The sequence below is a fragment of the Onychomys torridus genome, chromosome 4 (genome assembly GCF_903995425.1).
Source record: "Onychomys torridus chromosome 4, mOncTor1.1, whole genome shotgun sequence".
Classification (NCBI taxonomy): Eukaryota; Metazoa; Chordata; class Mammalia; order Rodentia; family Cricetidae; genus Onychomys; species Onychomys torridus.
The window spans coordinates 107,944,492-107,961,009 of NC_050446.1; the positions used below are offsets into that span (position 1 = coordinate 107,944,492).

Genomic DNA, 16,518 nt, shown 5'->3' on the forward strand with positions numbered 1-16,518 from the left:
CCAGGGGACATCTCACACCCAAACCACAACCCTTTCTTTGCTATGAACTTATTGAGTCCACATTGCAGAGGGAAGAGTACTTTCTATTTGCCCTTCAACAACTGTTTGCTCTCTTAAAGTGTCCGCATCATAGGCCTACATTTTATATTTATCGACCTCTGGACATATAATACTTCTTCCACTGGCTCCTCTATAAATGATGTGCAGAGATCACATGTCCGTTATGCACTGAACCCAAATAACATAGTGTCATGGGCTTCACAGAACCTCAATAGAGATTTATAGACCGAATGTGTGTTAGTTTGTTGTTGTTTTGTTTTTACTTCTGCTTCTAGTGCTGAAGCAAATACCTAAAACAGTTTGGGGGAAAGTAACTGTTATTTGGGCTCTGATTTTCAGAAATTTCAGTCTATGGTAAATGGCTCCATGTTTTTCTGGACCTGAGCTGCAGAAGAGTGTGGTGGGAGAGAAACCCGCAAGAGAAGGCCGCTTGCATCATGGTGGCCAGGAAGCAAAGAGAGCAAGCAGCAGGAAGGAACCCAGGAAGGGGCAGCAGGAGAAAACCCAGGAAGAAGCAACTGGTGAGAAGCCAGGAAGGCACTTTGAAAGTTTGTCTTCAGTGACTACTTCCTTCAACCAGTCCCCACCCCCGAACACCTCTATCACCTCCCAATAAAGGTGTCCAAATTGGAATTTGTCAGCTGACAAATCCACTGACAAAGTCAAAGCCCTTATGACCTAGTCACATCCCCCAAACTACACCTATGAACGCTTGCACTCTGGGGGTTCTTCGATACAGACGCTCTAGGGAAGAACCCTCACTGGGTAGCGAATACATCAAAACATCAATACAATGCTTGACTCCTTTTTAAACAATTACTGTGGTTATTTTTTTAGATTGTAACTATACCATTTCCCTCTTTCCTTTATTTCCTCTAAACCCTCCCTCTTCACAATCTAAGACAATAGCAAAACATTTTAATATCATTGGTCACAAATGCAAGTATGTTGCTATATGGCAATTAAATAAGATTTGATGGCTGTCTAGAACAATGTGACTTGGCCAACCTGGCCTAGTTTGGCCTACAAATCACTCCACCCATAATTCCTACTGTGTCTAATCAAACATTGAATAGGAGAGCCCTTGGTAGAGCAAATGGTACTCTTGGCTGTGGCTTCTGGTTCCTAGGAAAGAATCTCAACCGGGAGTGAGTAGGGCCAGGGTTGGGTGTCACACCAGTAACAAATGGTAGACAGGCTAAGAGGTTTCTCAGGGGAGTTGCCACGGGTTCCAATGGAATGACAATTACAAGGTAGTTGGATCATGTCACGCCTGCTGTGACCTTTACAATACATGAGGATCATTATTTTAATGTTAATTTGCATAATGGTCAGCCTAGCAGGAACAATGCTGAATGCTAATAGCTGCAGGATGCAATAAAATTAAACATTATCTGGGCTGAACTGCTAAAGGAAAAGTTGCCAAAGTATGACTCTTTAAGTACTTAATTTCATCCCAGGTCATGTCCACACACAATCAAATGAGGATTTCCGGTATCTCTTGAAAAACTGGCAGGAACTGACTAGAATAGCAGCAACCTCCTTTATGTAGAGTCCTTGTCAGTAGTCTGTGTTTTGATACAACTTGCCTGTCCCTTCTGAAGAATTTGGAATTGTAACTCTCACCACATCTTGCCCCGATACTCCCTGTCCCCTCTTACTCCTTACAAATTCGGTGATAGATATTCTAAATATGATAAACTTCGAGTTAATTTCACTTTCTGAACTGACAGATTCTGAGAGAAACATAAACAGTAAGATCAAGCCAGACCAGAAGGACTGAATATTCTCAGAGAAGACAGATATTGTCCCCTGGGAGTATTAAGTAACCTCACAGCCTTAGCTGTGGATGGAAGATGGCCGTCAGCATGGAGTGTAAAAAAGCAATAAATATCTGCATTGCTTCTTCTCTACTATTTCTGCTTTGTGGAAAGCAGACTGAACGTTATCATCCACTTTGGACTCCAAATCCTCCTTCAGAGAATTCATTCAAACTGGATCCACTTCCCATGTGTCTGCACTCATTTCTACCACAAGAGGGCAGCCATCTCTAAAAAACAGCCGTTCTGCTCTTCGGAGAAATTGGGCCAAACTTGAGGAAAGTTTCTGGGAAAGGCTTTCAGCAGCAACTCGGGATTGCGCACCATACAAAGGAAGGAGAAAACCCACCAGGCACCACCAAAGTGGAGCGACTGTCCAGAAGCATCCATTTCTCCTCAGAGTCTTCATTACTACGGGTGTCAGAAATGGCTAAATCTCTACTTCTGGGGTTCTGCAAGGCATTGTTGATGTCATCACCAGAGGTTTCATTTTCTTCTTTTCTTGGGGTGGGTCCAACAGCCTGTCGGCTTTCTCTTCCTCACTAAAGGCAACATTCCGATTGAAATCTCATGTAGGTTAGGTTTGGGTTTGGGTTGCTTCTCCCGCCTCACTGATGACAGAAGCAATTGTTCACTTCTCAGTTAGGGAAGTGAACGGTTTCAGAAGTGATCGGCACTTTGGCTGAAGTGTCTGCGTAGAGTGTTTTATTGCTCGCTTGTTTGGTGTCTCATGATTCAGTGACAACTTCTACTACACTTTAAAAAAAGCAACACGGTAGCAGACTCCCGAATCTTTCCTCCCGTCCTTTAATTTTCTTAGGAGACCGTCTTCCGTCAAAATACCTTATTTGACCTTTCCAGCTCCAGAAACAGCCAGGGCCCCATTTCCCTCTGTGGGTTGCTAATCCGATTTAGGTGAGTGGAACCCTGAGTTATTTTAGCTCCCCAACTGAAAAGCTAATACACATGGATAATAGATTACTAAAGCCCCTGCTTCTGGGTTTTTTGTTTTTTGTTTTTTGTTTTTTTTGTTTTTCTTGCCTCTGCCTTGCAAACTTGAAAGATCTAGTTCAAAAGCTGATGGTACCAATCCGGTCTTCTACAAAAATATTCTGCCCTTGGCTTTGCGGGGTCATGTGGGCATCCAGGTGGTGGTATGCATGAAGGCTCCCGAAATTCTGGGAGAAGTGGAAAGAGTTCAAAAAGAATCCTGGCTCAGCAGCTTTGGGGACGTTCCAGCTGAGGAAAAGTGGCCTGGCCACAGCCAGAGTCTTGCTTCTGGAGACCTGGTGGAGCAGGGCCAGGCCGAAAATTCTAAGGTCTCAAACCGGAATTATCTTGTTACCTGCCTCTGTGCGTGGGGGTTGGGGTCGAGATACATATCAAAAGTAGTGACGTGATTGCTTCTATAAAAAGAATCAACCCCCACTGTCCCCTCACATGGACACACACATACACACTACACAGGAGACATCCATTTTACATTCGTATATCTATGTACAGAAACCTGTGCCTTCATTTGTATAATTTACATAAACAAATACATATAAAATATATGCGTCTCTTTATAGTAGATGCACTCACGTGGGTGTGAATATATGTGCAGGCATATTTATTCAAATGTAATAATGCTCTCAATGTGTATCTGCTATTTCTTGACATTTTCTTCTCATCACTCAAAATGCAGAAGTGTTTGCCCGAATCTCTGCCAAGATGTCTAATAACTTGTTACTTCTTCTTTTCAGTGCTCTATTACCTAAAAACTTCAAACTCAAGTTGAATAACGGCCCAGTGGGGGACTCAGAGGCAACCAGACCCTGGATCTGCCCTGGACTCGGGGCAGCCGTGAGCACAAGTCCAGGTCCCGAGGGTCCGCTTCACCTTCGTCTAGGACCAGACCCTGAGCGGCCGCGCGCTCGCCCCGCCCCGCCCCACCGCGGCCGCCCCGCTGGGCGCGCCGTCCACACCCCTGCACGCCGCTCCCGCCCGCTCGGGGATCCCCGGCGCGCTGCGCCTGCAAAGGGGGAGGTGTTCGGCCGCGGCCGGGAGGGAGCCGGCAGGCGGCGTCCCCTTTAAAAGCCGCGAGCGCCGCGCCACGGCGCCTCCGCCGTCGCCGCCGGAGTCCTCGCCCCGCCGCGCTGAGCCCGGCTCGCGCTGCGCCCGCCGCTGCGCTTCCCATAGCCTGCCCGGGATAGGCAGCCCGGGACGTCGCCTCCCCAGCTGCCGCCGGTCACCGGACGCCTTCGGGGCGAGCGGCGCGCGGGTCACCCGTGGCTTCGAGGGACCGGCACGCCTCGGGTTGGAGCTCCGGACTGTGCGCGCCCGGTGCTGTGGCCTCGGCTGCCCGGGAGAAACCGGAGCAGCGAAGCGACGCGAAGAGCCGGGAGTCAGAAGCACAGCCGCGCCCGCAATGCCGGGCCACCCCATCCGAGGAGTGAGCGCCCGGGGCGCGCAGGAAGAGGAGTGATCGGACCCCAGGCTGCCACAAAAGACATTTGGCCTGAGGGCTCCAACCTCGAGGTCACCCGGTTTGGCGGCCCGGGACGCGGCTGAACTAGCTGGAGAATGCGCCCCAGGACGCCGGGGCGCCCCAGCCGTGCGGGCTCCGCTGGCGAGCGCTGATGGGGGTGCGCCAGAGTCAGGCTGAGGGATGCGGAGTGGCGGCCCGTCCGCCACCCAGATCTTCGCTGCGCCCTTCCCCGGACCCGGCGTCTCCCAGGATGGCTGCCCCGAGCCATGGGTCGCGGCCGAGCTAGCGCGGAGCGTCCGACCCTCGCCCGGCGACTCCCGGAGCCGGTCCTGCGCCCCACCAGCGCTGGTCCCTGAGGACGACGACAGCGGCAGCCTTGCCTCTGCCTTCCCTTCCCGTCCCGTCCCGGCCCGGCACTCCTCCCCCTGCTTGAGGCTGTGTGTCAGCACTTGGCTGGAGACTTCTTGAACTTGCCGGGAGAGTGACTTGGGCTCCCCACTTCGCGCCGGTGTCCTCGCCCCGGCGGATCCTGTCTTGCCGCCTCCGGCCCCGTCACCTCTCTGCTCCTCGGCCGGCTGGGTCCACCCCAAGACACCGTTCCCCACGGGGAGAGGGACGACGCGGCTGGCACCCAAAGAAGGAGGAGAAGACCAAGAAAGACAGCAGAATCTCGGTTCCTGCTCCAGGTCCCTCGGACAGAGTTTTTTTCCCATGTGGAGACTCTCTCAATGGACGTGCCCCCGAGTGCTTCTTAGACGGACTGCGGTCTCCTAAAGGTAGAGGACACGGGCGGGGACCCGGGGCTGACGGGTGACACCGCGTTCCCGCCATGCGGCGCTGAGCGCCACGGAGGACCGGTCGAGTGGACGTAAACAGACCCTCTCCCGGTGCACGTGCAGCGAAGCCCTAGGGGGGTCAGGCATCCCAAACCCCAGACCCCTCTGCCTTGCCCACCTGGCCTGCTCTCTCCCGATGGCCGCCCTTCTCCCGAATTGTCGGTATATTATTAGGTCTGTTAAAGACTTAATGGCTTTACAAAAAAAAAAAAAAAAGTTACAGAAATCCAGTGGATTTCACCCATTACTTGCAAACCAGTACTTCGGGCCTTAGAGATACGTTGGCCGTCCTTAAGTTACTTCTGAACCTAGGTAGAGTTTGTCCTAAGAACTAGGTCCATTATAGAAGCTACTTAAAGTTGGGGTTCTCCGTGCGTGTTTACTGTGAGGATGTGTCACAGTTTACACGTGCATTCATAGAAACTATCCATTTACATAATTGCGGGAAGGTGCATGGGTGGGTTCCTTGACTGAACAGGGGTCTAGGGAAGAGGACAGAGTGTCCAGTGGGTCAACCCTGATGTTAGAGGCGTGGGCCACAACTTGCAAGTGGCGTCATAAATCTTGAGTTTAGCGCTTACGAATCTACAAGTTAGATATATTCGCCTACCAGGAAGTTCTATACAGTGCCTCTAAGGAAGTCACATGTGCGTTTGTGTCTGTTTATGTGCAAATGAGCGCTGCAGAATATAGGGTTTGGGTTTTGTTATTTTTTTTTTAAGAGTTGCAGTGTGTCAGACTAACCGGTGGCTTCCCAGCTTCCTGACACCACCTTCCTAGCTGGTGTCACAAGAAAAGGTGACTGATGGTCATTGACTTTTATTGAGAGTGAAGACCAAGGCCCCATGTGAGAAGTCCGATGTAGGCAGGGAATGGGATGAGGGGAGGAGAGAGCCAAGGGGGACTTAGGGTCCACCATCCTCTTGATCATCGGGCTGTAGCCCTCGAGCATGACATGCCAGGAGAGCATCCTGGAGAAGGCCAGCGAGCCCTATGGGAGCCGGGGCCGCGGGGGCGGGCGAAGGACTGGGCGGGGAACGTGGGTGACTCACGTCGGCCCTGTCCGCAGGTCGACCATGGTGGCCGGGACCCGCTGTCTTCTAGTGTTGCTGCTTCCCCAGGTCCTCCTGGGCGGCGCGGCCGGCCTCATTCCGGAGCTGGGCCGCAAGAAGTTCGCCGCGGCATCCGGCCGCCCCTTGTCCCGGCCTTCGGACGACGTCCTCAGCGAGTTTGAGTTGAGGCTGCTCAGCATGTTCGGACTGAAACAGAGACCCACCCCCAGCAAGGACGCCGTGGTACCCCCCTACATGCTGGACTTGTACCGCCGGCACTCGGGCCAGCCAGGAGCGCCCGCCCCGGACCACCGGCTGGAGAGGGCAGCCAGCCGCGCCAACACCGTGCGCAGCTTCCACCACGAAGGTGAGCGGGTGGCGGGCGGCGGGGCGGGGACGGCGGGCGGGGACTCGGCGAGCAGCCCGGGCCTCCGCTAGCACAGCGGACGGCCCCTCTGCTTCTGTACCGTCCCCTCTGTGGCCCCGAGCCAGGGATTCCCCACTGGTGAGTCCGCTCCCTTTTCCTGGCAGGTAGCCAGAAGACAGACTCCTCCCCCAAGCACTGGAGGGAAGACGGAGTGATGGAGTAGAGGGTAAAAGGCTGGCTAGTCCCTTGTCAGCTAAACGTGCTAGAACTCCACAGGAGAAAGCGGAGGGTTGGAGTTCCTTAAATCTGTCTGAAAGCTCAAGCCTGTGTCTTGTGTTCACACTGGAGTTTTAGGCTCGACCGAGCCAAGGGCAGAGTGTTCAGGGGTAGTACTAACAAACTGAAGCCCAGGGCCCCAAAGCTTTCATATTTACTGTTGATCTGGGCCTAGTTTGAAAGATTTTGAATCCCTATCTAATCCCCGTGGGAGATCAATTCCACAATCAATCTTATTGTTTCCACAGTGACCTTCCCTTCTTGTGTTTAAATCTTAGTCTCTACGTGGAGACAGGGCAAGCCTTCAGATAAAAGCTGTTTCGGCTACTGACTGCTACCTTCCTTATGCAAGGCAGTGGGGATTTTTTTTTTTCTTTTATGATATGAATATGGCTTCCCAAGGTAGGGCATTTATGTTTATTTCATCAGAAAGACATTTAGTGGGTTGGAAATGTCTTAGTATCTTGCACCGAAATTCTTGGAGCAGTTAAAAATCTCCCCAGCTCAATTCTGTGTGTGTACCTTTAAATGTGCTTTTGACTTAATGTATTCTACATCGAATATCAGTTCCTTCAAGTTCTAGAAGAATGCGGAGTTGTCTGACAGTGAGCTGCAATTTATAGAACAGTAGGGAGCTCGAAGCGAAGTTCCCTTTTTAAAATTTTGCTTTGCCTTGCTGAGATGATAAATTTCAAGTGAAAAGCTGTGCTCTGAAATGGTAACCCAGTCCCCCCTGCCCCAACTTTGGCTTAAACTTTGAAAAGTCTGGTTGATAGGAAAAACTACCACAGGGAGGTCACACAGCAAGAGATGGACCTTCCTTGAGGCAGCCACTCATTATGAAGGGTACTCTAAATCCATTTCTTGCAAACAGGTTTCTAAGGTGCTTTCAGGGAGCAGAACTCAGTTTGGAAAGATAGAGGGATCCCATCCTGGTCTCCGGGATCTACCCACCTAGAGCAGGGAGACTCAGGTGTGTTCACTCCATCCTGACCACTCTGAGGTGATTCTGGCCTAAGCTGATCTCTCCCGGTTGATATTGATTGGAAAGTTTTTGTAGATCACACACACACACACACACACACACACACACACACACAACCAGAAAACTAGCATGGCTGTTTTCTCTGCTGCCTCTAGCAATTTAGCACAAAAGCCCATTTATTTGTATATTTATTTATTTACTAGTCTTTTCTGGCATGAAAACCATTCTTCATTTGTAAAAACCAAGTATGTACCTTATCTTTGTTTTAACTAAGCTAACAGGATCGTTTAAGTCAATTAAAACACAAAAATACAATTAACTGAAAGTTTCATCAGTAAAATCTGCATCTTCTCACTCACTCTTCCCTTGGAAGTGGTGTGAGAGAAACACAGGCAAAACGTTGTCTCTGTGTGTTATTTTAACTTGGTGTGCCTGAGTTCACAACAAAAATTTATATCTTTAAAAGAGATTTTCATGTATAAGACTGCATAGAAGTTATCAACTTGCCTAAAATAAACTTGCACTAACTTTATATCTTGGTGCACTTAGATATACATTTTACTGTAAATTTCAAGAAAACCCATTCTTTCCCGTCATATCAGGTACACATGGCATTTTTGGAGACTGTTCATTGCCGAGTAACCTAGAGTTTGATTTTTATAAGCATCCTTGTGCCACTAAAAATTCTTAGAAAACCATGTGATAAGACTGCTGGCTCAAGGTCAGAAGTGAATTCATACACATTAATAGACACACATTTGGAAAAGAACCTTAAGGACCCTATTAAAGAGTTAGATGGTTGGGTGACATGATGTGACAAGATATACTATGATAGGTTTTCAACCAGTGGCAGATGCTTCTAGACAGTGTCCTGTTGAACACTGGACATGGATTTTATCCCGGAGAGCACAGACTTTGCTGAATCCCCTCCACCCCAAGGTCACTGAAGACCTTCCCCAACTGGCTGCCCTTGAAAATAGCTTGAAATTGTTTGACTACATTGGCCCTGCAGAGACCTCTTCTTTCCTGGCAGATCATTTACTAAAGGAGCTCACACTTGCCCTTCTGACAATGGAGAACAGAGTCTTCCTCTTTTGTTTGAAATAAATAAATTGTGTGGCCTGTGGCTAAAGTTTTCAAAGAGGGAGAAATCTTGTTGGCAGAAGAGTAACTACCCAGAAAATACCCACAAGCTAGGACATCTCAAGGTACAACTGTACCTTTCATGATGAAAGCGTGGTCCAAAATTCCAGTGTGTGTTTGGACATAGACACCCAGGAATGCTCCTACCTACCTCTAGCTGTTGCAGTGTGGTTACAAAGACCCTGCAGGTTTGCAGAAGTTCCTTGCTCCTGATGGTTGGCAGTGGGTCTTTTGGACACCTCTTGACTCCTTTGCAGGCTGCTTTTGTCCTGGTGAGATGTGCCCCATGGGGTATGTCATCAGTCTTTTAGAGACTCTCTCCTGGACCTGCAGGAGCACAGTCCTCCTGAAGGTGCTGTGCTCAGGGCAGCATACACCAAGTCGGGCTAGTGGCAGCCACCAGCCCCTGCTTTCCTTTCCCACCACTTCCTTTGTTACCTTAAAAATGAAAACTCAATTCTGTGTACTTGAACTTTTCTTTCCCTCTATGATGTGTTGTTTACTTTATCCTGTAGAAAGTCACATGTGGCCCAGAGCCCCTTGCTTCTTGTTGCAGGAGTGAGATGCAGCTGCTGATCTGGAGCAGCCTCAGGCTTTGTTGTTGTTTAGGTGGAGGAATGCTCTCTGTCCAAAAAGTGTTGCAAAATCCTCCAAGCTTAATGATAACTTTTGAGATAAAACTCACCCTACTTTAGGGCAAACAAGTAGCCACAGAGAGGAGGTTCCAAACAATGTCTGTGTGTCCCTTTTGGCTGGGTCATCTCACTTTTCTGTTCGTTTAGCTTTGTCTATGTGTCCAAAGGGACATTATGTTTTGATCCTCAGGCCAAAACTCACTCTGCACTTAACATGGCATCAGGTACTAATTCCCAAGGATTTGTATTGTTGCTGAGTGATTTGATTTCTCTCCTACGTTAGACCATGCCTTTCAATAGCTAGAACTTGGACATTGTAGTAGACCCAAATGAACAGTTCTGTGACCTAAGGGAAGTCACGGAACCTCTCTGAATTCCCATCAGTTTCATTCACAAAAATGAAGGTAATCATGGTTTCCCTCTAATGAGCTTGATGTAAGATAGTTCATAGAAAGATGATGGCATCAGACTTGGCAAAAATAAATAGGTAGGTAGGTAGATAGATAGATAGATAGATAGATAGATAGATAAACAATAAAAGAAAGAAAGAGCATTCAGCACAGTAGCTAATGTTTTATAGTGACATTTTGATGTCCTGTTATCCCTTTTTCTAGGGAGTGGCCCCAGCCAAGTTATTTTGAGGTAGATGAATAATCAACATTGTATGGAACTTTAAATTGGGGGCTTTTTCTAGAGAAAAATGGAATGTTATTGTTGCCCCATTTTCTTCCTTTTTTAAAACATTTTTTCAGCTAATCATTCCTTCCATTTAATTAAGAACTAGGAAGCTGATACTCAGGTTAGAGACAGCTAAGAATCTTGAAATCACTTAGCAAGTTCAGCTGATTCAACAAGGGATGTTTACAGAGAATTAACAGCTATTTCAGCCTCCAAAACGTGTGCATTACCTACTCTGTATTTTCAGAACCCCAGGCTTGCTGTGATAATTTGTAGACGTCTTTTCCTATAATTTACTTTATTTAAAAGATATTTTCAATTTCCCGCCCTCAAGAAGAGGTTGCAACTTGTCCTCTGAAGGCGAAAAGGTGTTGTGTGTCTTGACCCTACCTAGGCAGTTAGCCTCCTGTGTTGGGATTTTCTTTAAATTCTTGACTTCTGTGTATAAGTTCAGTGAACAGTCACAGTAGATACCTTGGTATGAAGGATGGGATGGGATCTTCCAAGGATTAGGCTAATAGAATGCTGTTGGAAGATTGGAGATAGGTCTTTCCCTTGTCATCAACATTGGGTAGTGCATTGTTCTCCTTTGTGAAGGTCACTTATCTTGTGGATACTTCTTACCTCCTGAGTAACAGGCCACAGGAAGTGGCCCTTTCTATGCTTCCAGTTGGAAGATGGCAATCTTGACTTTATTTCTTAGGCAGATAGTATTCTGGGTTACTTCAATGACCTGTTTCCCACATTTATCTTGGGGATTGCCTCTGTTCTTTTCTCCTTGTCATGTATGTGTGTCTGTATGCATGCTTATACTTATGATTGTCACCTTTTCCTTCTTTGTGAATTGGGATTCAGGGATTTTGCTGCCATTTTTTTTTCTATTGTTGACTGATGTAGCTGTTTGTGGTAATTGACTTTTATATTCTGTCTTTAAAGGAAGTAATGTGTACCTTGCTGTGCCAATGTCAGGAGAAGCCAGTGTGATTTGGTGTGATTAGGGTTTGGGAAATGTTGCTACTGTTTTCTTTTTTCTATTGATGAGATGCCTTAGGCAGGAACATTAGGGAGCCCAAGAATGGCAACGAAAATGGCTTTTTACAGAAGAAGCTAAATACAGTCCTTCAGACTTCCTAGGAATGTTCCGGCCCTAAAGTACCATTAGCTGATAGTGGAGTTCAGAACAGAAATGGGTCCCCGAAGGTATCATCAAGAACTTTTTGTCGAGCCGGTGTGAGAGGACTATGAATGATAGCCAGCTGGTCTAGCATTCTTCAGGTCAAGGCAGAAGAGCTTGGAAAGACTCCCCAGTCCGAGTCCCTGGCTGGCTGATGGCAGCCGGAATCCTTACTCATTGGCCAATACTAAGGCCTCTTCTATAAAAGGTGCTTTACAAATCTACTCATTTGTCAATGTGCCCTTGAATGTGCGGTTCATCAGCTTGCAGCATCTCTTCCCTAAGAACTTAATGGAAATGCAGGCGTGCAGGCCCCTTCCCAGAACAACTGATGTGCAGGCCAGAGTCTCGGATCTGCTGTGCCGACACAGGGGTTATTTTGAATGAGGATGAGATGGAGATGAGAGGACAGGCCGTTGGGAGCCATTTCTTCTGAAATTCTTCATTGCTAATTACTACAGTGTCTTAGTGCCACCCATACCTTTGTCTCTTGAGTTTGGAGCAAAATGGTAGGGTGCGCTTAGCAAAATGTCATCATTGATGTTGAGTTTCAGACTCTTTAATTAGGAGACTAAAATCTGTATATTGAGATTTGTAAATCATCTAAATTGTAGAGTAATGTTTTCAAACGCCGCTTAAGGAATTGACATTAAAGCTCGTTTTCTTAGTTAAGAAATGCAATCATTTCCTCAACCCCTCAGTCATTAGCTCTCTACTAACTATAGTGCTTAGACTTTTTTCCCCCTTAAATTCTGTCTGTGAATTCCAGAGAAGTGTTTCACTATTTCCTCCATTATTATAGCTACCTAGGAGCTATGTTCACATATTGGATTAAACACATAGCAGTTACAAAGGTAATATGACCATATAGAAGAAGGAAAAGGAGACTCCATGCTCACTTCAGAGATGACATATTTTTATTTCTTTTATAGTATTGAGCATTAAGCCCAGGGCCAAGGAACGGAGGCAGACACTGTACCTCTAGCCCTGGCATTTTTACTTTCTGGTTGCAAACTTTTATGTAGTTTAACTCAAACTGTGCATTGAGGTTTTAAACTTCTCATAAGGAAGTAAATTACCATTGGCTTTCTTACTGAATACTTTCCTTTTTCTCTCCACTTTGATCAAACTAGAAGCCATTGAAGAACTACCAGAAATGAGTGGCAAAACGGCCCGCCGCTTCTTCTTCAACTTGAGCTCTGTCCCCACTGAAGAGTTCATCACGTCTGCAGAACTCCAGATTTTTCGGGAACAGATACAGGAAACTTTGGGAAACAGTAGTTTCCAGCACCGAATTAATATTTATGAAATTATAAAGCCGGCAGCAGCCAGCTTGAAATTTCCTGTGACCAGACTATTGGACACCAGGTTGGTGAATCAGAACACAAGTCAGTGGGAGAGCTTCGATGTCACCCCGGCTGTGATGCGGTGGACTGCACAGGGACACACCAACCATGGGTTTGTGGTGGAAGTGGCCCATTTAGAGGAGAAACCAGGCATCTCCAAGAGACATGTGAGGATTAGCAGGTCTTTGCACCAGGATGAACACAGCTGGTCACAGATAAGGCCGTTGCTAGTGACTTTTGGCCACGATGGAAAAGGACATCCACTCCACAGAAGAGAAAAGCGTCAAGCCAAACACAAACAGCGGAAGCGCCTCAAGTCCAGCTGTAAGAGACACCCTTTGTATGTGGACTTCAGCGATGTGGGCTGGAATGACTGGATTGTGGCCCCTCCGGGCTACCATGCCTTTTACTGCCACGGGGAATGCCCGTTTCCCCTGGCTGATCACCTGAACTCCACTAACCATGCCATAGTGCAGACGCTGGTGAACTCTGTGAATTCCAAGATCCCTAAGGCGTGCTGTGTTCCCACAGAGCTCAGCGCGATCTCCATGTTGTACCTAGATGAGAATGAGAAGGTCGTGCTAAAAAACTATCAGGATATGGTTGTGGAGGGTTGTGGGTGTCGTTAGCACAGCAAAAATAAATAAATATATAGATATATTTTAGAAAAAAAAAAAAAACCCTACTCTCCCCACCCCCCAAAACCAGCTGACACTTTAATATTTCCCAATGAAGACTTTATTTATGGAATGGAATGGAAAAAAAACACAGCTATTTTGAAAATATATTTATATCTACGAAAAGAAGTTGGGAAAACAAATATTTTAATCAGAGAATTATTCCTTAAAGATTTAAAACGTATTTAGTTGTACATTTTATATGGGTTCAACTCCAGCACATGAAGTATAATGGTCAGAGTTATTTTGTATTTATTTACTATTATAACCACTTTTTAGGAAGAAAAATAGTTAATTTGTATTTATATGTAATCAAAAGAAATATCGGGTTTGTATATAATTTTCCAAAAAGCTGTAGTTGTTTTTCAGTCGTGTGTATTTAAGATGCGAGGTCCGCATGGAAGGTTCCTGGGCAGAGTGCTTGCCCGGTTGCTTTTTGTCTCTTGCAGCACTACTGTTAAGTTCACAAGTTCAAGTCCAAAAAAAGAAGAAAGTGGATAATCCACTCTGCTGACTTTCAAGATTATTATATTGTTCAATTCTCAGGAATGTTGCAGAGTGGTTGTCCAGTCCGTGAGAACTTTCATTCTTATTAGGGGGAATATTTGGATAAGAACCAGACATTACTGATCTGATAGAAAAAGCTCTCCTTGCAGAGAGAATAAAGCAGGACCAGTGGAAATAATTAGGAAAACTGTGACCATGTCGGGAAATGATAATGGCATCTTGTTCTTTCCTAAACCTATGATCCCTTCCAGGGGGCTGATCTGGCCAAAGTACAAAATAAAATATAATATTTCTTCTTTATTAACATCGTGGTCATATATATGTACAATTGATTATCTTGTGGCCCTCCAAAAGAAGTGGAAATTGATTTGTATTTCGTGTTTACCCCATCAGCAAGCTCTTTATTCTCCAAAGCAATTTTCTACATTTGCCCAACACTCAACAACATCAAACATGTCGTGTTTTCTTCCTAGAACCTGTTCTCTGACCTATCAGCTTACTTTTCAGGGATGTGTGTTCGAACACATTTCTCCAAATGTTAAACCTATTTCTGATAATAAATATCAAAACTCTGGCATTTCATCCTATAACATCCAACCCATGAGAACAAATAGTATATTTAAGTGTTCGTAGTGTCTACGCGTGTTTGCACTTTCATTTCTGAAGTGACTGATTTAAAGGGGTGGGAGGATGACTTGGGGTTGGAGAATTCCAATCAAGCCCCATTTGCACCAAAGGACTTACCAAGGAGTGGTTTTCAGAGGAGCAGGAAAACGTGTGAGAGAAAGCCAATCCTTAAAACAAAGCAAAGCTTGCAGGTCCCCAGATAAAGTCCCAGAGATGATCTCCCATGCAATGGAGGCCACAGTGCCAAGAAATTAGAAAGAGTGTCTGATCAGCTTCTGCAAAGACATCTTCTGCCAATTGGCTAGCCGCCCAAACAGAGTGCAGTCAGATGAATCCCTGGCGAATGAACCCTCAGCAGGGGCAGAGCTTCTGCACTCAGGTTGGAGATGAAACCTAGGCAGGGCATTGTGGCTATTTTTGCAGACTGGGGAATCCACAGTGCTAGTTTACTGACTGATTTCGGTCAGTTTCCAGAACGTGTGTCCTCCTGTAGTCCATCATCATGGCTGAACCCTAATCCTTGCCTCCTTTCCCCTCCCCTGCCTTAGAACGGAATCGGAAAGTGGTGTGTCAAATTCCTCTGAGGTATTAACATGGGATGGCCTTGAGCACACTTCCCTTTGGAGGCTTTGAGGTTCTGGAGGTCTCCTTTGTAAAGATAGTCTGGCTAGCCTTTGCAAGCACTCTTCCGCATGCCCGTTTGCTGTTGCTTTTGCGCAGAAACCATTAGACCCAAGCATGGCTAGCCAAGTCCTTCTTGTCTTTCAGTCATTCTTCGCTGTTTCTTGCCATGGATAATGGCAACAAACTACAGCCTTAACATCTTCAAAAGAATGAACCATGTTTTTCTGTGTGTCTCCAAGTTCTCCAGATAGGTGTGGGAGTATTTGAGAAGCAATCTATCTTCTGGCTGGTCCATCCTTTGCATGTTTTCTCCTTCATTGGTTCTGATTTTCTTGGCTAAAAAATTACTTCCAGAACAGCAGGTCCCCTGTGATGCCTATGTATATACATATCTATGTATATACATATATGTATATAGTGTGTATGTGTTCTAATTTATGTATATACATATATGAAGATAATGTATGTTACATATGTGGATGGTGAAGTTTTCAGTTTCCATTAAGGTTCAGAGGTTTCACCATAAATAGAGCTATGTCATTCTTACACAACCTGAGTGATGCAGATTTTACCTTTAGTTTTTTAGGATGGGAAAAATTCATCCCTACAATCAAAGATCCATCAAATCACTTAGCTAATGTCTATTCAGTTGCTGTTAAGACACTGATTCATTGGGTACTAATATGCCATGCGCCCCCTCTTTGACAGAGAGGCCAAAGGAACAGAGCTTTGCAGTAAAGAATGGTTAAGGTTAAAAAAATAAAAGGGTGTGTGTGTGTGTGTGTGTGTGTGTGTGTGTGTGTGTGTGTGTCGTATAAACTGGCAATCTGAGGACATCAGAACACCCAGACTCTCTTCCCTTTCTGTTGTATGTCTTGCAGGGGAAAGGACAGGTAGGTGAGATTAGGGGGAGGCATGCACATCTGCTCTACTCAGGTAAATTCCATTTCTTCTTTCCTTCACCATGCTGACATAAATTACAGCCTTATGATATTCTCTAGGGCAGAATTTTCTGACCAGTTCCCTGCCCTACAAACTTCAAAGTGAACCTCTGCCTAACTTGTGGGGCCTAAGTTCTAAATAAAACTTGTTAGATTTTAACATGCACCTCAATCATCAGTAATGCCTTGAGGGAAATCAAACCTTGATGTCTATACAGCCTCCATGGAGTCATGCTACTTTATGAATCCCGCCCCAGTGCTCCAGGTGGGGCCGCAGGTCCTGAATTCCTAATGAACTCC

General features: G+C 46.3%; 1 protein-coding gene across 1 annotated transcript; it reads left to right on the forward strand.

Moving 5' to 3' along the window:
- Window positions 1-3,918: 3,918 nt before the first annotated feature.
- Window positions 3,919-14,632, forward strand: Bmp2 (bone morphogenetic protein 2). The gene is made up of 3 exons (XM_036184860.1): window positions 3,919-5,126; window positions 6,256-6,605; window positions 12,630-14,632. The coding sequence occupies exons 2-3, from the start codon at window positions 6,263-6,265 to the stop codon at window positions 13,469-13,471; spliced, it is 1,185 nt and encodes a 394-aa protein (XP_036040753.1). The 5' UTR covers window positions 3,919-5,126; window positions 6,256-6,262; the 3' UTR covers window positions 13,472-14,632.
- The last annotated feature ends 1,886 nt before the right edge of the window (window positions 14,633-16,518 follow it).

Excerpts from the sequence above, each read along its gene's own strand:
- Bmp2 (XM_036184860.1), top strand. The coding sequence starts at position 6,263 with ATGGTGGCCGGGACCCGCTGTCTTCTAGTGTTGCTGCTTCCCCAGGTC. Across the intron at positions 6,606-12,629 it reads GCGCAGCTTCCACCACGAAG|AAGCCATTGAAGAACTACCA; the intron begins GTGAGCGGGTGG and ends TGATCAAACTAG.